Source organism: Podarcis gaigeae (genome assembly GCF_964106915.1).
Source record: "Podarcis gaigeae genome assembly, chromosome: 12".
Taxonomy (NCBI): domain Eukaryota; kingdom Metazoa; phylum Chordata; class Lepidosauria; order Squamata; family Lacertidae; genus Podarcis; species Podarcis gaigeae.
This window is the reverse complement of record NC_139688.1, coordinates 33,644,902-33,672,243: the sequence shown is the minus strand read 5'-3', so window position 1 is coordinate 33,672,243 and position 27,342 is coordinate 33,644,902. Positions and strand designations below refer to the sequence as shown.

The 27,342-nt window shown below is 40.4% G+C and overlaps 1 protein-coding gene across 4 annotated transcripts in view; it reads right to left on the bottom strand.

Moving 5' to 3' along the window:
• Window positions 1–27,342, bottom strand: part of HDAC9 (histone deacetylase 9) — a 469,199-nt gene that overhangs the window by 293,255 nt on the left and 148,602 nt on the right. The window contains exon 5 of one of the 4 annotated variants that reach the window (XM_083705231.1): window positions 18,810–18,869. The exons of the other annotated variants lie outside the window; for them this stretch is intronic. Within the exon in view, the coding sequence (XP_083561357.1) occupies window positions 18,810–18,869 (60 nt within the window). The remainder of the gene's footprint in view (window positions 1–18,809; window positions 18,870–27,342) is intronic. 4 annotated transcript variants of the gene reach the window in all.

Here is a 27,342-nt window from a genome sequence, read left to right as displayed (position 1 = left end):
TTTCCTAGACGCTGCTTCATTTGAGGCAGGTCCTGACCTAAGGCAGTACCCAGTTCTGCTATAAGGTTGGGGAAATCCCACAACAGATTTAGTGGGGTGTACAGTGGGGTGGAGCAATGAAGAGGAAGGGCAAACTCTGTTGTGTGTCCAAAAATGCTTGCACTAGCAGGATGGTTTGGTTGGATATCAGCCCATGGCTCCCTTGTAATATCTACTCCAGGAAAACCAAACAGCCCTGATAAACTTGAATGTAATAATGGATAAATCTCATCCTATCCCTGGCTCAATTCAGATTTGGTGTCAGTAATGTATGTAAGGCCTTCTGAACTCAACTCTCTATTTAGAAATAAACTTGTTTCCATTATAATCATCAGTGCTTTTCTTCCAGAAAAATGGTGCTGATACTCACCATGAAGTTGTTACAATAAATACAGTTTTAACCAGTGCTTTTCTTTTAGGGGAAAAATGTGCTGGTACTCCATACCCCGGAGTACCCCCAGAAAAAAAGTACTGATAATCATAACCATTCTCCTCATCTACAACAGTGTGTGCGTGTGTGTTTTGGGTGGTCAATGCCTTCTCCCCCAGGACCATCTAGAGCCTTGACAAGCTCACAGATTGTACCCATCTAATGTCCTATTGACAGACTATACATGGGGCTTATCCACACTTCCATTTTCCTCCCCACTTTCCCCAGGGAAGCCTGCTCTTTACGGCTGAATCAGAGCAAATGTCAATTGGGTTTTCCATGGATCGACATTTGCTCCGATTTAGAGGTAAAGAGCAGGTTTTCCCAGAGAAAGCAGTGGAGAAAATGGAAAACAGCTCGGAGCCATGTCTAGAAAATACAGGAGAAGTGGAAAACTCCTCAGAGCCGTGCTTCCTAGGCATGGGAGAGGCAAAGTGTGGGTGAGCCCATGTTGCCACATTGTGCTCTTCCCAGAGGCACAGTAGTGCCAGTCTGTTGAAGAAACCTTATTTCTACACTTTTCACACATTTTGAAAAGTCCTCTTTGTGCCACAAAATCTATCCAAATGTTAGAAGAATCACCCTTGGGGGGAGTGACAGTAGTTTTAATGAAAGCGAATTCAATCCAAGAATATGAATGAAAACAAATAAAAACACTCCAGACTGAAAAAGAAAAGTTAATTGTTCCTTGTTTGAAAAGGAACTGAGCAGGTGTCTTCCCGTTTCCTGAGGTGATTGGTGCCGAAACATTATTTGAGAAGAAGGGGAAGGAAAGCCTCTGGAAGGTTCTGTTGGCAATCCGGAAAACTTGGACTACATCAGAGTGGAGGACCTTTTTTAGCCAGGGGGGTCAGCCCCCCTCAAGCCTTCCAAGGGGTTGAGCAGGGTCCTGAAGGCCATATTTGTCCCCTCCCCATCCTCCTAGGCCTGAGATTCCTCACTCCTGTACCATATACAATCCCATGTATGCAATTGCACAGGGAACACATAAAAGATTGTGCTGCTGTGGGGGGTTGGGGGTAGGCATATTTATGTATGACCTGATTTTCAATGGAGAATTTCCACCACTCCAAAATATGTTCTGATATATTATTTATAAGGCTATTCGTTTATGCAGAAACATTGACCTTTCTGTTCTTTTCAGTGAGGGAAAATGCAAAGGCAGAAAAGAATAATTTATCCAGCTATCTATAAATAGCCCCCTAGCTCTACAGAGTCTTCTGTGAACAACAATGCAGAATTAAACGGCAGGTTTAGAATAACTTACTATAATTAGATTGGCTGTGCTACTTAAAGAAAGTTGTGTCCTGACACTAATAACTAAATTTACCTTCCGTGATTAGTGAAAGCTGATTATGCTTGATTAAGCAGGTTATCTGTTGGCTGAGACGTGATTGTTATTTTATTTGGGAGGGGACACTGTGGTTTTTGTTGCAACTGTAAATTTCTCCCTTAAGATCTTGACTGATACTGGTCTGCTACCCAGCAACTAAGGTATCTTGGCATGATGAAGCACTGCCCCATTGATTAAGCCTTTTGTTATAAGGAGAATACAATCAGAATCAGTCTGCCAGTTTTCAGAGAATATGCAAACTATTTGCCAATTTTCAAACACCAGTGGCATTGTGCCATTCAACATATCCTATGGAAGGCCCAGGAAAGAAGGCACTCCTGTATCTCAGCACATATGCCTAATAGTACAGTATTATGCAATAAAAGCCCAAGAGAGGTTTGTGACTGGGCAGTGTGGCTCATGGGCTGTTCAAATAGGCAAGTGTGGGTGAAAACAAACAGAAACAGAAGGAAGAGTCCTTTGGAAGCACAACAGAGATTTCCCACCTCTACTCATTGTTTCTTCCAACAACATGCTGAGAGAACTTAGAAAGTGGAGGAAGCTTCGAGATTGGAGGTTGTCAGAGCAAGGAAGATTTGCTCTCCAACTCATCACCCCTGAAGTCAATGGCTTGAGCAAAAGTGCGTCAAGCAAAAAGATATGCAGTGCCGACCAAGCAAAGGCTACAAACTGGGCTCCTCGTTTTATATCAGGCTTAGCCAAACAACAGGCTTCATTCTTTTTTTTCTGCATAATTTTTATTGTTTTTTAAATCATAACAAACAAAAAATACAGCAATTTACACCTTGTTGTCACAGATTTCTTTCTATAAGACTTCCTTCAGCTTCCCCTCAAATCATCCATACCCTAATTTAACAAATTCACACAAATCCTGGCTTATATTGACATTATTTTCTCTTTCCTTCTTTTTCTCTTTAGACAATATTCCAACCTTTTCACAGAGCTTTTTTAAACCCAACTAGCGTTATCTGACCTTCACTTATATTTTCCAGATATTCCACGAATTTCCCCCAATCCTCAATGAACCTTTGGTCTTTTAAATATTTAATTTTCCCCGTCAATCTATCCATTTCCGCATATTCTAGTAGTTTTGCTCTCCATTCCTCAAGCGTCGGTATGTTCTGTTGTTTCCAGTTTTGAGCCAATAGGACCCTTGCGGCCGTTGTTGCATATTGAAAGAATTTACTGTCATTGTTCTTTATATCACTTCCTGCTAGGCCTAACAGAAAAGCCTCCGGCTTTTTCCCAAAGTTGTATCTTAATATACTCTTCATTTCATTATATACACTTTCCCAAAAACCTTTGATCTTTCTGCAGTCCCACCACATGTGGAAGAAGGATCCCTCTTTTTCCCTGCATTTCCAGCATTTATTGCAAGTTTTATATATTTTTGCTAATTTTGCAGGTGTTATATACCAACGGTAAAACATCTTCATAAGGTTCTCTTTTAACATTATGCAAGCTGTAAATTTAAGATTTTTTTTCCAGAGTTTCTCCTATTCTTCATAGTATATATTATGGCCGATGTCCCTTGTCCAATGAATCATCACCGACTTCACTTCCTCATCTATCAAGTTATACTCTAATAGCATATTATACGTTTTAGAAAGAATTTTATAATCATTGTTTATTATTTCAGTCTGGAATTTAGATTCTTTATCCGCATATCCTCTCTCTTTAACGTCTTGTCTAAACATTTCGTTTATTTGGAAATAGTGTAACCAATCATAAACTTTTTCTTTAACCTGGTCATATGGTTTCAGTTTCCATGTCCCCCCTACTTTTGTTAACAGTTGTTCATAAGTTATCCAATCACCTCTCATGTTTACTTTTTTCACGCTCATAACTTCCACTGGGGATAGCCAGTGTGGTACTTTAGGTTCTAGTAAAAATCTATTCCTCTCCCAAACTTCCATTAGAGGGCCTTTAAAGATATGTGTTGCGAAACCCTTGTGTTTCCTCCTCCCCTGCCATAATTACGCATGCCATCCTGCTCTGTTGTCGAACCCCTCCAGATCTAATAGTTCCTATTTTCCAATTTTATCCACGTTTTCACCCAGCAAAGGCACGATGCCTCGTAATATAATTTCAGATCTGGCAGAGCAAAACCCCCTCTTTCTTTAGCTTCTGTTAACAATTTAAACTTAATCCTTGGTTTTTTGCCCTGCCAGACATATTTTGAGATTCCTCTTTGCCACTCTTTAAATATCTTAGTGCCCTTGATTATCGGTAAGTTCTGGAACAGAAATAACATTCTCGGGAGAACGTTCATCTTAATTAAAGCTATCCTACCCCAGAATGACAATCTCAGCTTCCCCCACCTCTCCAAGTCCTTTTTTATCTCTTTCCATACCTGCTCATAGTTATTCTTAAATAGGTCTATATTTTTCGGGGTTATCCATATTCCTAGATATTTCACCTTTTGGGCCACTTCTATTTCTGTTTGTTGTTGTAATTCCTCGATCGCCTTCGAATCTAAATTCTTCACCATTATTTTAGTCTTTCTTTTATTTAACTTGAAGCCAGCCACCTTACCAAATTGTTCCAGTTCTTCCAGTATCTCTTTTATTGAGTTCAGCGGATCTTCTGTTGTTATTACTAAATCGTCTGCGAACGCCTTAACTTTATATTCATTTTGACCAATTCTAATCCCTTTTATTTTCTTATTTTGTCTTATTGAGTTCAGAAGTACTTCCAGTATTATTATAAATAGCAACGGGGAGAGTGGGCAACCCTGTCTTGTACCCTTCGCTACCGTTATTTCTTCTGACACCACGTTGTTTATAATCAGTTTGGCCTTTTGCTCCGTATAGATTGCCTTTATTCCGTTGAAGAAGTTCATACCGACCTCCATATATTCTAACTGTTTTAGTAGAAAGTCCCAAACTATATTATCGAATGCTTTCTCTGCATCCACGAACATCATTATGGCTTGCTTATCATACCTGGCAGACAAGTATTCTATGGAATTTATTATACTTCTAATATTATCTTTCATTTGCCTGCCCGGCAGAAAGCCCGCCTGATCTCCATGGATATATTCTGACCATATGTTTTTAACTCTACTTGCCAGTATTCCTGTGAAGATTTTATAATCAACATTTAACAGCGAGATCGGCCTGTAGTTCTTAACTTGCGACAGATCTGAATCTTGTTTTGGGATTAAAGTAATGAAAGCATCCTTCCATGTATCTGGTATTTCTTTTTCTTTCAAAATATTATTCATTACTTCTCTCAGTGGTGCCAATACAATATTTTCCATTTCTTTATAGTAGCTTGCCGTGAAGCCATCTGGGCCCGGGGCTTTTCCTCTTTTTAATTCTTTAATTGCTGATTTTATTTCTTCTGTCTCTATTGGAGTATTTAATTGCTCTTTTTTCTCTATTGGAATCTTCTGAACCTGCTTATCTTTCAAAAATCTTTCTATTTTTCTCTGGTTGTCTCTCTCTCTATTTTTATATAATCCTCTATAATAATCCAGAAAAACTTTCCTTATTTCCTTGGGGTTAGTTATTTCTTCTCCGTTCACAACAATTTTATTTATTGTGCTTTGTTCCTTTCTTTTCTTGGTTTGCCATGCCAGAAGCTTCCCTGACTTGTTTGCAAACTCAAACATTCTTTGTCTTAGTTTTTTTATGTTCCATTCTACTTCCCTATTTATTATTGGTGCATACTGGGCTTGCAGTACTTTAATATTTTCTTTTATTCTCTTATTATTAGGTTTTTTAACTAATTTCCCCTCCAAGTCCGTTATCTGTTTCAGAATGTCCTTTTTCCCTTTATCTCTTCCTTTATTTTTAATGGCATTCTGCTGAATAAAAAAGCCCCGCATCACTGCCTTGCCCGCATCCCATACCACCTTAGTTTTGGTGCCTTTATTCATATTATCCTTAAAGAATTCTTTCATCCTTTTCTGCGCTTTTTCAACTATATCTTGGTCATCTAAGAGATAATCCTTCAGTCTCCATCTAAAAGTACCTTCTTCCAGACCTTTCAGTTCCATCTTTATTGGGTTGTGGTCAGATATTATTTTGGCCTGAATCTCTACCCGTATAATTCTTGGTGTTAGTTCGTTTGAGACCCAGATCTGATCTATTCGGGACAGTGATTGGTTAGGCTCAGAGTGGTACGTAAATTGCTTTTCCAGCGGATGTCTAAGTCTCCAGGCATCTATTAGGTTACAGTTTTTAACCAATGAGAAAAAGGTTCTGGGCAACTTCCCTTCCTTACCCCCCCCCATCTCTGAGTCTGTCCATTTCTAGTGAGACCACCCCATTCATATCCCCGAGTATAATCATTTTTTGATCTGCGTACTCAGCTAGTTTTTCTTCCAAGGTTTTATAAAACTCGGATTTATTATCGTTTGGAGCGTATAGTCCTACTATAATTAAGTTTTGTCCATGCCATTTAATTTGTACCATCATTATCCTTCCGTTTTCATCTTTAAAAATTTGCTGGGCCTCAATTTGTTTTTTAACATAAATAACCACACCTCTTTTTTTGACTTTATCAGATGATATGAACTCATTTCCCAGTCTTTTATTTACCAGAATTCTTTTGTGTCTTCTTGCTATATGGGTCTCCTGTAAGCAAATAATGTCTACACTTTCTTTTTTCAAGATTTGTTCAATTTTACTCCTTTTTTTTCTCGTTTATCCCATTAATGTTCCAACTCCAAATCTTTAACGCCATGGTGATTAAACCTACCTAAGTTACTTCTTTTCTTATATTTCAGCTAGTTCTTCTTCCTCCTGTTCTTCTTCTTCTCCTCTTGACCCTTCCGCTACCTCCTCTATCTCTTCCTCAGCGCCCCCTACTGCCTCTCCTATTTTGTCTTCCTCCTTTTCTAGTCTCAGTTCTTTATATTTTCTTAAGAATTTGCTAGTTTCTTCTGGATTAACCAATCTATGCCTCTTACTCCTGTACAACAGGCTTCATTCTTGCAGCTAATGCAAGAGGATATGCTGGTTGGGTCAATATGAGAAATCATTTCACCATTAGACTTAAATTATCCAGGTCAAACACGCAAAAGGTCTTTACAAAAGCAGGCTTCAGTGGCAATTTCTGGGAGGCTGTTTTTGAGTATTTGCAACATTCACCTCAATAATTACATAAAAGCTCAGTAGGAATTTTGCCATTGAGATTTGCAGAGAAAAATACTACTGTAGTGAACAAATGGGGACATGGAATACATTTACCAGTAAACTTGTGTTACTGTTATATACCTAACCAGGGTAGATGATTATCTATCAGAAATTATATATTAGCATGTTGATGTCCCTATGATTCCATGAAGATATGGAGAACAATTGCAGTACATAGCTCTCTTAAACATGCCTTAATACTAGAAAATTCTATATGGCTTTCTCAACCTAAATGCTATTCCATACAAACTGAAGGGACAAAATTTATGAATTTTCCAAAGTATACAGAATAAAATTTTGAACAACAGCACGGAAAGGGCTTACAGTGGTACCTCGGGTTAAGTACTTAATTCGTTCTGGAGGTCTGTTCTTAACCTGAAACTGTTCTTAACCTGAAGCACCACTTTAGCTAATGGAGCCTCCTGCTGCCACTGTGACGCTGCTGCACGATTTCTGTTCTCATCCTGAAGCAAAGTTCTTAACCCGAGGTACTATTTCTGGGTTAGCGGAGTCTGTAACCTGAAGCGTATGTAACCCAAGATACCACTGTATTAGCTCACACATTCAAGTACTTTTTCAGATCAAGTATTCAGGAAGTAAATGTCATCAGGACTTTCTCTTTTGTTTTCTCTAGTGCACACTTTGAAGGAGAACTTGCTTCAGGCTGACCCAGCACAGTTCTATAAATGACAAACACTGCCAAAAAAGGAGCAAGAGGATAGAAAATGGAAGAGTGCTCTGACATCACACCTATTCTCCTCCCCAGGAAAATATATTCCAAGAGTATGGTTGTTTATTCTCTTTGGGATCTCCTCAAATAAATGACATGCTCTAAAGCATTTAAGGAGAATCTTCCAATATTATTATTATTTTATTCCAGTGAAGAATTTTCTTGTACCTCAAGAATCTCAATATGCCATAACTTCCTGCCATCTGGTGGAGCACTGAAATATGCAAGCAATGTACATGCATAAATTCTGATCAGACTCAGTACATCTTCAAATATCCAAAGGGTTGTCACATGGAGAATGGAGGAAGCTTGTTTTGTCCTCCTCTGGAGGCTAGCACCTGATTCAAGTTACAAGAAGAAAGAGTCTGGCTAAACATCAGGAAGAACTTTCTGACAGCAAGAACTATTTGACTCCCATGAGAGGTGGTGGACTCTCCTTCCTTGGAGGTTTTTATGCAGAGGTTGGATGGCCATCTGTCATGTATGATCAAGCTGAGATTCCTGCATTGCATGGGGTTGGACTAGATGACCCTTGGGGTCCCTTCCAACTCTACAGTCTATAATCCTACCATAGTGTCTATGACTGTATGTCACTATGGTACTTAGAAGCTGGTTTATTTTAATGTTTGGCAACTAAAAAGCACTTAGTTGCATTAGCTTGCAAAGTTGCATTCTCTTTTGGTCCTCAGAGGTCAGGAAATTCGTCTTGCTTTGACTGGGTGCGTATTTACTAACTCAAAAGCCTGGCAATACTAATATAGCAAATGGCTACTCATCAAAGCCCAGTTAATGCCACCATAGAGACAGAAGTCCTCCTCTGATGGAATTCTGATGGCTTCTTTGTGTCATCAGCATTCCAAATTGCCTGTGGAGCTTACTTGCTTGTCATCTCTTGCCTAGCAGTCTTCACCACCAACACCACAACACACAAACCCAATTATTGGTAGTTACAGCAGTCTTGCTAAAGAAGCTGCACAGAAGCCTTGAGTTCAAACTGTAAGCAAAATAAATACTGACTGGCTTCTTTATAAAGATCATTGCTAATGCCAGGGATGGATTGAGGTGGGACTGTCTTCTCATGTGAAGTTTCATGACTATAAGCTTCCCTTCCCTTTCGCAGTGTTAAGAACGTTGGATAAAAAGCCCCATCCCACCTTTATGTCCCCATCTGCAGAGTGAGAAAGCAGGCATTTCAATTAGTTTTGGGGTGTATAGGAAATATGAGGGTAGACAGCATGAAACTTACCAGCTTGTCAATGCTGTCAGCTATGATGTTTAATTCCCCTAAGCCAGACAACGAAGCTATGTTATGACACAGCAACATTCCCGGTGGGGAAATGGAGATAATGGGCAGCCCCATCTAGTTCCACCATGAAGCGGGGGAAATTTGGAAACAGTTCCATTTGAAGCAATCCTGACACATGGATTCGCAGAAGCTGCTGTAATCCAATTTTTCAACTACCATATATAAATATAAGTATTTTCTATTATCAGTAGGACACTAATGAGGTTCAATATATAGTGGAAAATAGATGTTTCTCTCCTTATTTGTATATAATTTATGAATATTGTTTGTTTGTTTGTTTGTTTGTTTGTTTGTTTGTTTGTTTGTTTGTTTGTTTTAAAAAAGGAGAACTGGTAGATATTAAATGCTATTGTATTACTAAATCAGTTTTTTCCTGAATACTTATTATAGAAATGAAGGAATAAATAAAATGTGATGATGGCAAAAGCGTACAGCCACATGCAAACACCCACACAAATATACATTCCACATCAGAGGCAATCAGATATATACATCCTCTTTTACAGAACAGCTTACTTACCAAAAGATTATTTTAGCCAGGAATCCAAATGAAATTGGGGCTAACATCAGCTTTAATTAAAATCAGCTCAGTACACTTGATACTGGATTTCCAGAGCTAAATGGGGGTTTACAGGGCTTTAATTAGGATATAAAGTCTCTGTTCCCAGCGGAGCGGATCCTCAGTAAAGCCCTCTACTATTCCATTATCCCCAGCCCAGCTTGCGTCATTTGGGCCCTCTGACTATTTTAACCTTATTAATGTGTTTAGGCACATCCACTAGTGAATTAGCTCAATCTAGTGTAGAATTTCAGGACTGCAGTCTGTTATTTCCGGTGTAACAACCTTACCTCTCAGCCCCCACCTGTCCAAAAAAAGACTCCCTCTTGCCACTTCTTATACATAGCAGGTATCACGACAAAATATTATGTTGACCCAAACATTCCTGCCGTTGCCTTTTAGAAAGTAAATACCCACATATCTAAAATCAAGATTTGCAGCCATCCAACAGCAACACCATCATTTTAGCTAAATTCAGCACGGCCGTTCATTATCAGGACAGATGGAATTTCAAAAAGCTCCCTGCTCTGGTATTATTTTCAGTGGGACCCAAATAAACAGGACCTACAAATAGAACAGTAGACTTTCAGGCTCTCTCTGCACTGACTGTGCAGCTCAAACCACTGTTAATGGAGGATCTGCATAGAACCTACTGTGGACACTCTACAATGCATCACTACATTGAGTCTTCAAGGTAATAACTAGCTACTTGAAAGCTAGTTCAAGCTAACAATTGGTTGAGCAAATAAAAAATCCTCCCATTTAAAAAGCCTCATTCCATTAAAAAAAAGAAACCTAGAAATCTTTGAAATTCAGGTTAAGTTTGAACTGAGCTTTGCCATCTTTCCTTGCCACTTCCTCCCAGTTGCCATCCAAAGAAACATTATTTTTTTAAAAGCTTACCTTTGAGAAGAGGAAGATGGCAAGCAGCAGGGAGGGCTTGCTAGAGACAGAAGATGTCTCAGCCCTTCCAACCACCAGTAGTTTCCTCCACCAGTGGTGGGCAGATCTGTCAATTTTGGGTTCCTGCAGTTTCTCATTTCCACATCACTTTCCCTTTTTTAAAGTCATGAAACTGCATCAGCATTTCACTGCAAACCTCTCCTAATATGCTCATTTTTATGCAATTTCCCGGAATGCTATTCATTTCTTTCACCAATATATGCATCTTTATGCAGTTTACCCTACTTAATGCATTTTTATACACATTATTTGGCTGAAGCATTGCAAAATTTGGAAAAGTACAGCTGTGTTTCCGTCCACATACTGTTTCAAGAAAGTGCAAATCTAGTAAGTTTGCCTTTAAATGTGAAGTGCATCAAAATTCTCCCCCATATCTAGCTTGAATCCAGGTTCGCCATTCCCCATCCGCTCACTTTCTCCCACTTCCCTCCCAAGTAAATGAAAATAAAGCCTTGCTTTTGACAAGAGAAAGATGAGAAGCAGCAAGGAGAGTATGCTGGAGACTACCCCACTGTCTTTGCCCCTTCTGCCTACACATAGGAAAGTGGGAATGGCCAGGTCAACCCTTACCCTGACCAGATTTCACTAAAGAAGACTTCTGCAAGATGGCACTCCCCAGCTGTTGGTGGACTACAATGCCCATCAGTCCTAGCCAATGCTTGAGGATGAGAGTTGCTGCAAAGCATCAGGTTTGGGAAGGCTAATTTAAAAGATTTTACAGTAGAAGCCTGTTATGTACTGAGTTAAATAGGATCCAAAAGGCAGCAGTCTGATTGGTCCTAGAACAATAGGATTCAGAATGCAGCAGTCTGATTGGTCCACAGGAGCCACCCAATCCAGCTCCAGGTGGAAGTGAATCCGCAACCTGATTGGCCTACAGGTGAATCCCAGAATTAGCCAATCATGTGGGGCCCATTGTGTAACTAATGTATATAAAGCAGACATTCTGGGGGAACTTCCATTCCTCCTCACCACTATGAGCTGAATAAAGAGCATGAAATCCACTCTCGACTCCGAGCATATTTCACTGGCGATGAAGGTGGGATCCCGCTGAGCCTTACAGAGAAACAGAGGAAGATGTCTTATACTGAACCAAACAAGGGCCTAGATCAGTATTATCTACATTACACTGCTCTACTACTGAGCATCTACAGTGATTCCCTCTTTTGATACGAATTAGTATTTGCGTAATGCTGCAATTCTCACCACAACCTTTGAGGAGGGGAGGGGCAGATGTGCACCCAGTGAACCTGCACCCCCAAACCTACCCCCATTACACAAATGCATATTAACAGTACTATTTTTCTAGAAAGAGAGGTGTTGGAACTCACCATGAACTCCTCCCTTGTTCTCTTATACTGTAATGGTGCCCACCTGACAGGTGCCGGAAGTGAGTTCTGTCCGGGGGAGGGGGGAGCCCTGCATACTAGGAACATTTCAGATGCAATATTTACAGAAAATAAGGAAAGGGAACTTTGTGATGCAGCAACAATCAGCTTGCTGTGGCACAACTTATTGTTATTGTGGTCCGTTCTTGGTGACTCTTTAGCTGTTGCCCAAAATGTAGAGAATCTCTCATGTTGATCTGAAGTATTTCCTGGCTCTTGAGCAAAGGTCTATTAGGATGGGGCAGCGAATATAGCAGCTGCTTGTTAGCTCTTTGGGAAGGCAATAAAGCCTGGGCAACACATATAATTGTATTGGGGATCAAAGAGCTGGGCCCCTACTGAGAAGCAAGTGTACGCCCTGCCAATATTTCATCACTCAGAGCCACTTTCCCCTCTTCTACCTAATATGAAAGTCATAAAAACAAAACACAAAAGCCCCCGAAACTGTTATTGTTAAAGCCAAAAACTAATTAGTCATTGCTTCCCCAAGTGTTATGTGAAAAGTTGGTAGAAATAATAGGTTTGCATTCTCAAATTTTATAGGTTTACTGAGTCTAATGTTCTCTGGCATTTCCTGTTTCCTTTGCTAAGAAAGACTGAGCAAAGTTTACAAGTAATCTTGAATAACGCATAGCCATTTCAATAAAAGGCAATAATTTGTGGATTCATAAACCATACGCAAATAAAAGGCATAGCGGTAAATAAAAGCAACAGGAGGATTATTTTCCTCACCCCCAACATTCCACATCACAAACTTACTTAAAAACATTTTGTCTGTAACCCGTAAGCTACTTATGCCAACATAATCCCACAAACTTTAACAGGCATAACCTGGAAAATCATGTTGTGGGCTGCATACGTCATTTCCAGACTTCTACAAAATAAGATTACATAAAGGTAGGTACAATTACGCATTTAATCAGATTTTGATGTGCAGAAGGGATTTTCAAATAAAGTTGTAAGTGGCCTTCCTCAAATAAAAAAATGAGATCTTTTGGGACCTCACTATGTTGGTAAGTCATAACAAACCTGGCTCAGTTGGCAACATATCCCCCTTGCCTGAGGCACATGGCAAAGAGGGCAGCTTCTGGCAGAATAGAAGTTCTGGGAGCTTTAAGAACTCCCACAAATGATGTGTTTTTTTGTTTGTTTTTTTGTTTGTTTGCATAAAAATACAAAAAATAATTTTTTATTTTATATATTTATTAAATTTGTATACAGTGGTACCTCGGGTTGCAGATGCTTCAGGTTACAGATGCATCAGGTTACAGACTCCACTAACACAGAAATAGTACCTCGGATTAAGAACTTTGCTTCAGGATGAGAACAGAAATCGTGCTCCAACGGTGCGGCGGCAGCGGGAGGCCCCATTAGCTAAAGTAGTACCTCAGGTTAAGAACGGACCTCCAGAACGAATTAAGTTCTTAACCTGAGGTACCATTGTACTGCCCTTCATCCAAAGAGGACAGGGCAGGTAACAATATAAAATGAGAACACAAAATACATAATAAAAACAAAGAACAAAAACAATCCAATAACCCCTCCCACAAACACATTTTAAAGGACATAGAACGTTATTCAGGGCTTGTTAAAGAGAAACATTTTCTCCTGGTGCCTAAAGAGATATAATGAAGGCACCAGGCAAGCCTCCCTGAGGAGAGCATTCCCCAAATGGGGAGCCACTGTAGAAAAGACCCATTCTTGTGATGCCACCCTCCAGACCTCTCATGGAGGAGGCACACAAGAAAGAGCCTCAGATGATGATCACAGGGTCCAGGCCAGTTCATATGGGAAGAGGCAGTCATTGAGGTAAACAATAACATAAAACAATAAAATTATCTCTAATGGCTGGGCATCCTGTTTGAGACTTTGGGGGCAATTTATCATCTTCTACATTGTTCTGCGAAGCAGTTTATAAATAAATAAAAAAGTGCCGTTATTTTTTTCTTCTCTTTAATTTTATGATAGATGTTCTGTGAGTAAAAAGGTGGAATATTCATAAATGCACACAAGCATGTATGAGAAACAAAAAGTCCCAAGCAATATCTACACTTGCATGATATGTTTCAATTCAAAACAACAATTAATATCATTTCTCACAGTGAGCCATCAAGGCCAATAGATTTCAGTGCAATAGCAGCTGTGGCTACAATGCTAAGATGAAAGACTCTACGCAAGAAAGAAATGGATAGGGTTGCATTCGTAGAAGCCATGGAAGGACGTAGTAGGCAAAAAGAAACTTTCCTGTTCCTTCATCTTCCCAGAAGCCCCAAATCTCCCACCCCCAAATTCTCTGTCCAAGGACAGGGAACCATGATGAATGGGATTGGATAGGGCACTGGAACAGAGAGGAAGGGGGAGACCATAGAAAATTGGGCCAGGACACCTTTTGTGAACAGAAGGTCCTTGTTGCAAATCGTGGGTGTAGCCAATTCTAGTCAGGACCATGGAAGAGGTCAAGGATTAAAGGGATCACTCAATACAACAGCATTCTGATCTAGCTTGGTTCCCCACCCCCACCCCCATGCCAGCTATTTGCAAAAGAAAAGGAAAAAAAACTCAACAAGGACAAACTATGTGACAAATGTTGCATTAGTTTAGCCCACAGGAAAAGCAAGGTAATAACACAGCTATGTCCATTTCATATACGCAGGCTTAAGAAGCTATCCCTGGTGAGCCTGGTACACCAAAGACTACACACTGCCAATATAGGCCTATTTAATTATTATGTTCCCTACCAGAGCCACCTTCATTCAGGTGTCTGGCACAGCAAGTTGACTCTTAATGTAGGACCAAAAAAAACCCCCTCACAAAGTCATAAAGTTTCTAGGTTCTGTTTTTAACACACACAGCTTTGGGGTTTTAAAAGTTCATAAAAATCTATCAAAATATTTTTAGAAATGAAATCCAAGATACCTGTTTTGAATAAACTGCTGTGTTCTGAGGTAATTGGATTGTAAAAACAAATATGAGTATTAATAAAAATGTTCCACAAGGTTAAACTTGCTGTAATTTAGAAACATACAGTCCACCAACTTGATAGTGTCTTGTTGTAAAGCTACTTTGACATAAAATTAATGAATTTGGGAGTTTCAAATTCTACTGTACATCATTTATTTGACCTATTCCTTACTGTAGAACGTACTGTAAGTACTGAACAATTCTGAGGACACCAAAATAACATGACAAGACTATCATAGTGCAATCAAAACCAAGTCTTCTCTGATGGAAATCCTACTGAATTCAGTGGTGCTTTCTCCCAGGTAAATGGGGGTTAGGATTACAATCTTAGAAATCAAGGGCAAGCAAATTTTATTGACTTGTTTTATTTACCATATTTGTATGGCTGACCATTAACATATCACTTAAGCCTTTGGAAGGGTTTGATGTGGCTCAAGGTCAGATAGACAAATCGTGCTTTCACCATTGTGAGACGGATTTTTTAACATTTTGATTAATGTTTATATGGTTTGATGGTATTCATTGTTGTTTTAGCTATTGCATTCTGCCTTCAGATCATGACCAATGAATGCTGGTTTTAACTGCGCAGACAAAGATATCCATAAAAGCTGTTACTTATGCATGCAGATTTATAATGGTGTATAATGGTTCATCAACTAGCAGCAGCTGTCTAGGGTTCCAGACCGAAGTCTTTCCCAGCCGTACCTGGAGATACCAGTGATTGAATTTGGGACCTTTTGCATGCAAAGCGTCTGTCCTACCAATGAGATACTGCCCTTTTTGAGTGAAGCCCATTCAATTCATTCATTCATTTGTTTTTAGAAACCACTGAATCAAAGAGGTCTTCAAGCCGTGTACAATTTTCAACTGTCCATCCATCTGTCTCACCCAAAATGTATCCGAAACCTGAAACCAACATTGCTGGTGAGGGTAAGGAACTGGAGGGAGCGTAGTCTTCTTTCTAGCCTGGTAGGCACAGATGACATCTGAAGCCTTCAGTGTTGGGGTCAAATAAAACTCTGCAGGTCTGTCACCAGTTGTCTACCTTTCTATGGCTATAAGAAATGTAAATGAATTTTCACAGAAACTTTTGCTCATCCCTTTTAAATGCTTGGAGGGAGCAGCAGATCACACTGCGGTGACTCCTCCCACTATTGTAAGAGACGTCAAATGCCACTTCTTCCTGTTGGGAACACAGAAGTCTGCCTTACGCAGATTCAGACCATCAGTCCATCGAGATGAGCATTGTCTACGTTGACTGGCAGCAACTCTCCAGGATTTTTGGCAGGGGTCTCTCCCAGCCCTGCAGAGGCTGGTGACTGAACCTGAAACCTTCCTGCATGCAAAGCAGGTGTTATGACCTTTCCCAAGCAAATCTCTGTGTTCCACAGAAGACAGGAGAAAAGACTGAAGGAAGGAAGCAATAGAGCGGTGAGCTTTATAAAAAGATACAGCAACAGGGACCAAACCAAGCAGCAAACCCAGATATTTTGCCCCATGTCTATTCTAGGCCTACAGTCATACCTTGGTTGACAAACGCCTTGTGAGTCAAACATTTTGGCTCCTGAACGCCGCAAACCCAGAAGTGAGTGTTCTGGTTTTTGAACATTGTTTGGAACCTGAACGTTTGATGCGCCTTAAGCGGCTTCCAATTGGCTGCAGGAGCTTCCTGCGGCCAATCAAAAGCTGTGCCTTGGTTTTTGAACGTTTTGGAAGTTGAACAGACTTCCGAGGTACGACTGTAAAGGGTAAAGGGACCCCTGACCATTAGGACCAGTCGTGGACGACTCTGGGGTTGTGGCACTCATCTCGCTTTACTGGCCGAGGGAGCCAGCGTACAACTTCCGGGTCATGTGGTGAACCAGAGCAGCGCACGGAAATGCCGTTTACCTTCCTGCCAGAGCAGTACCTATTTATCTACTTGCACTGGAGTGCTTTCAAACTGCTAGGTTGGCAGGAGCTGGGACCGAGCAACGGGAGCTCACCCCACCATGGAGATTCGAACTGCCGACTTTCTGATTGGCAAGCCTTAGGCTCTGTGGTTTAATCCACAGCGCCACCCGCGTCCCTTTGGTACAACTGTACTATAATGCTATATTGTCATTCACAACCATCAGGGGTTCATTCACCAGCTCATCTTCCAAAGTGTTACATGCCACCATCAACAGTGGTCAACAGGGTGGCATTGCTCACCTGCCTTCTCAACACCAAGCATCACTGCCAGTTCTTGAGAGGAAAAGGAGCAAGGAGCTCAACACAGTGCATGCACAGCAGCAGAGCTAACCTGCTGCTCTTGTTGCCATCCTTACACTTTGCCCTTCCCCTCTCCATCTCAAGAACTAGCAGCACTGCTCAGCACTGGGAAGGTGGGTGGGCAGCACCAGCCTCCCTGAACTGTCCATTATCTGCCAGCCATGCCCTTCTACATTCTACATAGAAGTAACATGTAGAATGTTACTAGGCCAGTCACTATGCAAAACAACAGATGGGTATAAATTGGACATCAGAAATAAAGGTAAAGGTACCCCTGCCCACACGAGCCAGTCGTGTCCGACTCTAGGGTTGTGCGCCCATCTCACTTAAGAGGCCGGGGGCCAGCGCTGTCCGGAGACATTTCCGGGTCACGTGGCCAGCGTGACGAAGCTGCTCTGGTGAGCCAACACCAGCGCAGCACACGGAAACGCCATTTACCTTCCTGCTATAAAGCGATACCTATTTATCTACTTGCACTTAAGGGTGCTTTTGAACTGCTAGGTGGGCAGGAGCTGGGACCGAACGACGGGCGCTCACCCCGCCACGGGGATTCGAACCGCTGACCATGCGATCGGCAAGCCCTAGGCACTGAGGTTTTACCCACAGCGCCACCCGCGTCCCGGACATCAGAAATGGCAGCATCCAAAAACCAGTTGAGGAACATTTCAGCTTCCCATTACAGTGCGTAACTGACATTAAAATCACCATATTTGAATAAGGGAAATTTTAAGGGAGACTGCTATGTGAAACTGCTAGATTACAATTAATCAAGAGGTTGTCTTGTGAACTGAATGCTTTTACCACACTGCATTTGCTAATTGATTTACCACCGCCAGGATATCTGTCTCATCATCAACTACATTTTGTGAATGGCCACTATTAATAACATAATTACAATAAACTGCACTCTCTGCATTTAATCTTCTAAATTAATGATTTACAGTCCTCATTCATGCCTCACTAACCATATGAAGATATGTCTGTAACTCAGGATAACTCATCATTCAGTTATTGGTTGGAGTGGTTGGAGTCCACAAAAGCTTAAGCCATTTTTTTAAAAAGTCAGTTTTTCAGGTGCTGGAAGGCTCTTCACTGTTTTTGTTGAGAGTAACATGGCAGACCTTCTGGAAATGTCTACCTCTGATTTTATAATGTTACACTCCTGATTGGGACTCAGCAACACTGAATTCAGATAAAAGCCTCATTAAAGTCATAGGGAGCAAATCAAGCAGAGTGCTAAGTTTGAATCTAGGCAATGAACAATGTCCACTACACTTCAATAAGCAATATATTGTGATTTTATCCTGTATACCACCCTGAAACCTACGGGTATAGGGCGGTATACAAATTTAATTATAATAAATAAAAATAGAACAATAATATGGAAGGAGGAAAAAGACTGAATACTTCTATGAAACATATTTGTGTGAGATATCAAGTTTATTTTAGAGTTTGAATTTAAACTGGCATAGTAACAGTGCGACTATTTCTCCTAAGGGAAAATTAGGAACACTGGTTTTGAGGAAAAAATATTGTAGAACTTGCAATATGATCGCATACGTCTGCAAAAGGAAACCCAATGGAGTATCTTAGGCTTGCACACCCATAAATTCAGAAACCAGCAGATTCGCAGAACAGAGTTTCCAACGACTTGTAAATCCTGAAATACGGGAAGCACTTACAGAGAGGCTTCCTCATGTGATGGGGCAGATGCAACAGCCTCTCATGCAGTTGGACTGGATCTTATGGCAGAAAACCACAGGCATAATTTTTTACATAACAAACATTTGAGCTCAGGACTGAATGGTGCATTTAAATGCCCTGCTGTGTTTCTTAATTCAAAGGAGAGAATACTCCGGCTAATTATTTTTTCCTGTGTTTTTTTCCTCTCCAAAAGCAGGGCTCTTTTCAGTATTTCCAGGGGGTGGGGGATACTTTAATGAGATCAATAAAGATTCCTTAATTGACTTGCATTGTACGAGAGTATTAACGTCTCCACTTTCACAAGAGGCACATGAAATATACAGTTTTATTATATATTGCTAGCACAGGAACTTGCTTCTCCGTCCCCCATGAACCACCTGCAATTTTTAATAGTCGTGTATCACCAGGGTACCAGAAACCCATAAAAGTTTAACCTGCCAATTAACAACTAGGTAAAGTTCCAGAGCATGCACTATTTAGATGGCCCACAAACTGCAGAAAATATTTCATTCAAGCCTTCCGTCATACTTTTGATGTGATTTATAGGCCTGAAAACTAGGAGGGTGGGGAAGGGAACTGAAGAAAAAGAAAAAGCAGTCTCAGTGTAAAAATGGCAAACTACCATAAAAAGTAATGTCTATGTTAGAATTATTTTCATTTGCAGGTGACAAAAGCATATTGGAACCCTAATGGCAAGCATATTATCCAAATTATTTTCTTTTTATTTCTTTTTCAAAAGGGAAAAAGTGTATGTGATCTCTGTATTAAGCTGCAAAAAAAATCATGAATTTCTAATAAAATGTGTTTTCTTTCATTTCTAAGACAGAAGCCTCAACAAGTTAGCCAGCATGGAAGGCAAGAAAAAGGTCAACTTCCCCCTGCCCCAGTTTTTCCTGTGATGATGATGATGGTAATAAATTAGTAGTAGTAGTAGTAGTAGTAGTAGTAGTAGTAGTAGTAGTAGTAGTAGTATTACCCATCTGGCTGGGTTTCCCCAGCCACCCTGGGCGGCTTCCATCAGAATATTAAGATACAATAGTCTGTTAAACATTAAAACCCTAAACAGAGCTGCCTTCAGATGTCTTCTAGGTCTGGTAGTTGTTTTTCTCTTTGACATCTGATGGGAGGGAGTTTTACAGGGTGGGTGCCACTACCAAGAAGCCCTCTGCCTGGTTCCCTTTAACTTGATCTGATTGGCTCCCATCCACTCTGCTTAATAGTACAGAATGGTCATGCTAATGCGAAGGCGATTTGGCCAGATCCGGCCCCCGAGCCTTAATTTGCCTACCCATGCTATATACTATATTATGTTATAATTTGGTATTCACCTTTCCCCCTCCCCCTTGCATTTTTAGTAATTTGTCAGAATGCAACATAGACATCTGAAGGCAGCCCTGTTTAGGGAAGTTTTTGATGTTTGATCTTTTGACGCTATTATTATTATTATTATTATTATTATTATTATTATTATTATTCTGTTGGGAGCCACCCAGAGTGGCTGGGGAAATTCAGCCAGATGGGTGGGGTATAAATAATAAATTATTGTTACTATTATAATCATGGCCCTAGTACAGTGGTACCTCGGGTTACATACGCTTCAGGTTACAGACTCTGCTAACCCAGAAATATTACCTCGGGTTAAGAACTTTGTTTCAGGATGAGAACAGAAATTGTGCAGTGACAGTGGGAGGCCCCATTAGCTAAAGTGGTGCTTCAGGTTAAGAACAGTTTCAGGTTAAGAACAGACCTCCAGAATGAATTAAGTTATTAACCCGAGGTACCACTGTATGTTTATGTGCAATGGTATGTTTTGCAAAAGCAAGCTTAGCAGCAATTTTAAAAGATGTTGTCAAGGGAAGGAATGCTAGACCCTGAGAACAGCTGTGTGACAACCACATCAGCGGCCAATCAACCTACCAGATTTGTTTGCAAAGTAATGGAGAATCTGCCTTTTGCTTTAAGAAGGCTTGAACACTTGTTATATTTGATGGAGAGGATTTGAGTGTCTTACCATATTGCTCGACTCAATACCACATCAAGGACTGTAGAGATTGTATTTGTTGCACACTAACGAGCTACCAGGGATGCGGGTGGCGCTGTAAGGTAAACCACTGAGCCTAGGGCTTGCTGATCAGAAAGTCGGCGGTTTGGATCCCTGTTTCAGGGTGAGCTCCCATTGCTCGGTCCCTGCTCCTGCCAACCTAGCAATTCAAAAGCACGAAGTGCAAATAGATAAATAAATACTGTTTTGGTGGGAAGGTAAACGACGTTTCCGTGTGCTGCTCTGGTTTGCCAGAAGCGGCTTAGTCATGCTGGCCACATGACCCAGAAGCTGTATGCCGGCTCCCTTGGCCAATAAAGCGAGATGAGCGCTGCAACCCCAGAGTCATCTGCGACTGGACCTAACGGTCAGGGGTCCCTTTACCTTTAATGAGCTGCCAAACTAGCCATTTATCAGCTTCATGAACAAGTCGAAAGGAAAGGAAATAAAGAAATAAATGTTCAATGTATTTTTTTTTATTTATTAAAAAACTCCACACATTACCCCATAAGACCACTGGGAAGAAAGGTGAGGGAAGCAAGAAGCAATACATTTACTAGTAAGCTGCTTTATTAAAATATATATGGCAACTTTTTCAGCATGTTCAAATCATTATGAAATACGTTACGTATTTATGGTAAATTAAACTGTATTATACAACTTTCTCACTATGACTGCACCCTTGAGACCAAAGGGATTGTGCTGTTACCAAAAAATGTGTTATTGTAAGGTGCTGCCCCGGTTCAGCTTAAGTTGCAGTTTCCCTTATAAAAAAAAAACAAAAACCATTTCCAGAGGGTCATTATTTAGACATAAAAACTAAGCCAGACTCAAAATATTACATGAGAATCCTCAGCTCTGGATATGCAGAATTAAAATAAGAAGGTACAAAAGAGTCCAGTTTTTTGTGGGGGTTTTTGTAATATCTTGGTGTGCATTCAGACAGCTACAAATACCTCTATGGGACACTTCAACATTATGAAGGGACCCGTGACCGTTAGGTCCAGTCATGACCAATTCTGAGGTTGCGGCGCTCATCTCGCTTTATTGGCCGAGGGAGCCGGCATACAGCTTCCAGGTCATGTGGCCAGCATGACTAAGCTGCTTCTTGTAAACCAGAGCAGCGCACGGAAACGCCGTTTACCATCCTGCCAGAGCGGTACCTATTTATCTACTTGCACTTTGATGTGCTTTCAAACTGCTAGGTTGGCAGGAGCAGGGACCGAGCAACGGGAGCTCACCCCGTCGTGGGGATTCGAACCGCTGACCTTCTGATCATCAAGTCCTAGGCTATGTGGTTTAACCCACAGTGCCACCCGCGTCCCTTATTATTATTATTACCCTGCTCCTAAATGTCCCAGCCTAACCTTCACTGATCTGGTTCCGTCTGTTCTGGCTGGGGACAGGGAGATCAAGGGAGTTGCAGTCCAAAACAACACTGAGGGCATCAGGCTCAACAGAATTGTTCTAACATAATCTTGATTCAGAGACGGGAACATATACAAATTCACAATAAATGAGAAGTACTTTCACCGACCTATTTTTATTACTACAGTTGCTGATTTTTATGTTTATGTGTGCCTCTGGGCAACTTAATATACCAGTTAGCTGAGGAATCACCAGCCCTGCACTTTGCAGTGTGCTCAGCTAAATAAAACTTTTTTAAAGTTTTGAAAAAGGGAGAGGAAAGGCCCAGCACAAAAGGACAGGGGCTTGTGGGGTCTGGGGGGCCCTGGGACCATCCCCTAATAATGCATTTGGAAATTGGAAGTGTGTGCATGCTTTAACCATATTCTTCTAGGTCTCCCATGACAAGGTATCTCACACCCATCCTTCACTTAGTAGGCACTATATGAGTTTCAGGGGTTCTTTCTAATATTTCAAGGCCCCTTGTGAGATGCTAAATGGAGATTTACTTGAGGACTTAAATACACAGAAACCTGACACTCTCATTTTTTAATAGGCAGGCAGACTGCTGTTTATTTAGTTTTTGAGAACTAGTCTAAATTAGGCCTTCAGAAAGGGAGGAAAGAAGTCTAGGTTTCAATTAACAGATTGTCTCCCACTGTCTGTGGGATAATTTGGGTTTGAGAGAAACATGTTATAAGAAGTAAAAATATCAGCACGGCCTTAACATGCAAGTTTCAAATGAGTTATCTGCGCTTTCATTTTCTGAAAAGGGACAGAAATTCTCATTTTTAAAAAAGTGAACATAAAGGATTACTCTAAACTGGCATTTAAAAGCATCACTATATCCTCACTTTGGCTGGCTTATAACACTCCACAAAAGAAACGAGAGCCCTCTGATGAGATTGATACAAAACGGAAGAGTTTCCATAAGGAACATGTCAGTGGAAAGTGGCAAATGGAAATATTATTGTAAGTGAAAGTGATATTGTGCTTTAATGTCAGTGTCAGCTTTGTAAAAGCTCGGGTTTCCTCTTCGCAAATTACTGGTCTTAGTCTGCCTAATTAATAAAACAGAATATTCTTTTAAAAAACAGCAGCGGAGGCATATATAATCCCAAGTGTTTAATTGTCACAAAGCAATTAGGCATTTCCAAACCCATCTTATCAGTTCTGCAGTGCATTAGGATTGAAAACTCCTTGGGACAGATTTTACTTCCCTCTTTTGTGTTTTTCCTTCCTTACAGTATAGGTGCAATCCAGCAAGAACATTTTGGTGCAAACTGCCCCAAATGGATAAAATCAGGGAGAACAAAATTTTGGCAGATCTCCCTGAGCAGCTCTACTAAAGGATAATATGAAGAATTCGAACAATGTGAGCAAGGGTTTGATGTTGTATCTCTCTAAACCTCTGGAACAGGAATTATACAATGTCAACAACAACAGTGAGCAGTTCTGGTAAATCGTCTCCACACAGAGACCCATTGCTGGATAAGACTCCTCACCTGCTCCCACTTAAAGATGCTCAGCATAGTCAAATTTGACAGCGGCAATCACCTGTGGGAATGTCTCAATTCAGATCCTCCCTTCCACTTCCTCCGTTTATCAGGTGAGCATCACTGTCAAAGCAGGGTGCGCTAGGGCACTTTTTGAAAACATCCCATTTCAATTCATTCAGAGTATCTGGACCCATAGGAGCCAACTCCTAGGAGCTGAGGTCCTGCCAACACCCCCATTAAGATATTTGAGGGGGTCAGGCCCCCAAAGTTGATGAGCATTGCCTTTCAAATGGGGTGTGAGCAACCTGCCCCCTATTTTATTCAAGTTGGCACCCCCATCTGGACCAGTATCCTCCTGGGGAAAACTGCAGCTGCTTCCTTTGGGAGTCACTCGCTTCACACTGCACAACATCAACCATAACCATTTACATTCTGGCTAATGGAGGAAACAAATAAACCTGAACTGAAAACCAAGCACGTATTTTAAGAATGTCATAAATATCTGCATGCAGGTCTTAAAAGAAGAAGAAAAGAAACCAGCTATTACATTAAGGGAGTGATGAGGAAGCCACATACATCATGGGAAGGAAAGAGAGGTGGGGAGAGAGAAGAGAGAGGGATTTGGGTTTTGTTTTATGTCAGGGTACAGAGCAGCAGCTCCTCTTTTTTGTTTTGTTTTTAATCAATTTGTTTTAATCAATTTGTTTTTGTTTTTAATCACTGAGTGTAACACACTTAGCTAATTTCTTAAACCTTTCCCTTTCCTTCATTTATTTTGATTACACACACACACACACACACACTTAGTCAGTACGGTGCAGTATGATGCCCTATAACGTCTAAAACAGAGGGCTCCAGGATGTCTGCTGCAAAAAATATAGTCATTTCCTTTATTATTATTTTAAACACTAATGCAGTTGGCAACTGTGTCTTGAGATGATTTACAAGTTTGTGGGCCAGGCGAAGAAAGGCTATCTGCAAAAGACTATCTGCAAGAAACAGAAAAGGCTTCAGCTGTACTCTTTTCACCAGTTGATAAAAGTATTATGGAAAGGTGAGTCTTCTACTACAGCTCCCTCTACAGGAATCAGAGAGGTAGTACCAAGAAAAAAATCAGCAGCTTAAAAACCTGTGCGTAACTTTACTGTTTTGTCTGTTTATTATGGATACAGTTAGCAACATGTTAAGATTGCTTTTCAGGCCTCTGTCTGGATTACATGGTGGGACATTGCCTCATTACTTTTCATTGAAAAGTAACAGCCCCTCATTTTACTTTTTCTTTAGTACATCTCAATTTTTTCAGTTATCCGTCCATTTTTTATCTGTCTTAGCCTCAAATATGTTCAATCATAAATCAGTTCTATGCCAAAGGATGTGAAATTTTTTTAAAAAAGCAGCACAAAAGTTGGCATTCATATTGTATGCATTTTCCTTAAAATATACATTACATATGTCTTTTCCATGCATTTGCCTCCAAAATATGCATTTCCAATGCATTTTTTGTATGCAACTTTCAATCAAATACACATTTAAATATATTTTTAAAAACAAGAATTGCATTGCAAAATTCAAGTACGCAAACCGAATGATAAATAGTGTTCTAACACACTTATTAGTCCGGACAGCGTGAAATAGATTGGCTCACTTTAAAATGTAAACAAAATGAAGTTGAATAGCATCTCTACAAGCTATACGCAGTAAATATTGGACAGGCTATCAGTATTTCAAATTTCCCCACAGCTGTAATAAAATGATTTCATAGCATGACGACTGCCAACATGTTCTGAGCTGTGAAGAACTTCAGACCCAAGAAAGGAACATTTTCAGACAGCCAAACTCCAGCAGGTCCTCGCTCTTTGCTAGAGACCCTTACAATCTACATACCTAGAACCATTCCTGCTGTCATATTTTTCATCCAAAAAAGAGGGGGAATATGAATAGCAGAATCAACTTGATATTTTTTTATGCCAGAAACATACATATTCCTGCCACACCTGTTGCAAAAATCTACATGGGTTTGTGTGTGTGACACATAAACATAACCTACTAATCTTTGCATCATTTATAATGCAGGAGAAACATTGCATTTTCAATCTGGTTGGTTATGCCAAACCTCTATTAACCAAACAAATTTACAGGCAAAGGAATGTTTTGAACACAACATTCTGCATGTACAGGATATGTGATTGTTTTCCCTTGACTTTTATTTTCCCTTTTTCAAGTTGATTTGTTGTTGTTGTTTAAAGCAATGTTTGAGCACTAATGTTTTTTTTCATAGAATGGCTTTAGATACTAGGGATCTTGACAAAACTCATGGCTGAGCACAGTTTGATGTATAAAACATGACCCTAAGAAAGTATCAGCATTTTGTCTGCCCGAATCCTGGTGAGAGACCTCCTTACTGTGTAAGTTTCTCTATTATTACTTCTTTCCCTGGGGTAGACTTCCATAGGAGCACAATGGTGGCAAAGTGCCTGCCATTTCTGGATAAAAATTTCAAGACGCCAAAAGACACACACACACACACACACACACACACACACACACTCTATCTATGCAGTCTAGATCCACAGAATGAAGGTCCCTGAGAAACTCAAAGCTGTGACTGAGCAAAATATTGACCAGATTATGGAGCCAGAACAGCCAACAGCTTTATGGGAACAAATGGAGCCCTACTGGCTCACCTGATCCCTTCTGATTCAAATCTGCAATATCGTGCTTCACCAATCTATTGTGGTGGCACTGCAATACAGCACAAAGCAGCAAGTTAGCCGTTTCCTTTGGCACGCTGCCATGGTTGCAAAGTGAGTAAAGGACCTGGATTCTGCCGCTAGCATTCCAAGTCAAAGACGCCTGTCACTTTACTTTGTAAAAGCTACATTTAAAAGGAGAATAGTGTGTGTTGTGTATACATCTGTGAGCATGCATGCCCAAGTGGGTAGTGGCTGTGTTAACACAGAGTGGTATATAAAACACTGCTCTTCCTATTAGTCAATTTCTGCATACTTGGATGCCTAGCTTTGTAAGGACTGATTAGATAAGCTGGTCTACTCCCCAGGGATCTACAACCATTTATACAGTCAACCTCATCCAATTGCATAGTGAAAGGTTTGTACATCTGGACAAATTGTTTCTCCAGATGGACACAACTCAAATCCAAACCTGCCCTAGTAAATTCAAAAGAAGGTCAAAAGGAAGCACAGATAGGTTTTTTGTTGTTGTTCTATAGTAAAATGGTTTCAAATAATAAAGTGAGATTTTTCCTTTCTTCCAGCAATGGCAGTGTCTCTAAAGACGTACACAACTCCATACTTCAGAACTTTTAAGAGTGACTAAAATGCAGTAAAACAGCTCTTTGCCGTATTTTGTTTCAACAGGTAGTAAGGAGCTGCTACCAAGTTAACAATAAAAAAATAAGTATGTTTTATAAGCCCATTTCCCAAGCTGATCATCCAACACTGGATGAAAATGAAGGACAAAATCTGTCCTTGGCTTAGTACATAAGGTTGGCATTAACTTCAGTGGGATCTAAGTGCACAGAACTGAGAATAGAATTGGCCTAAA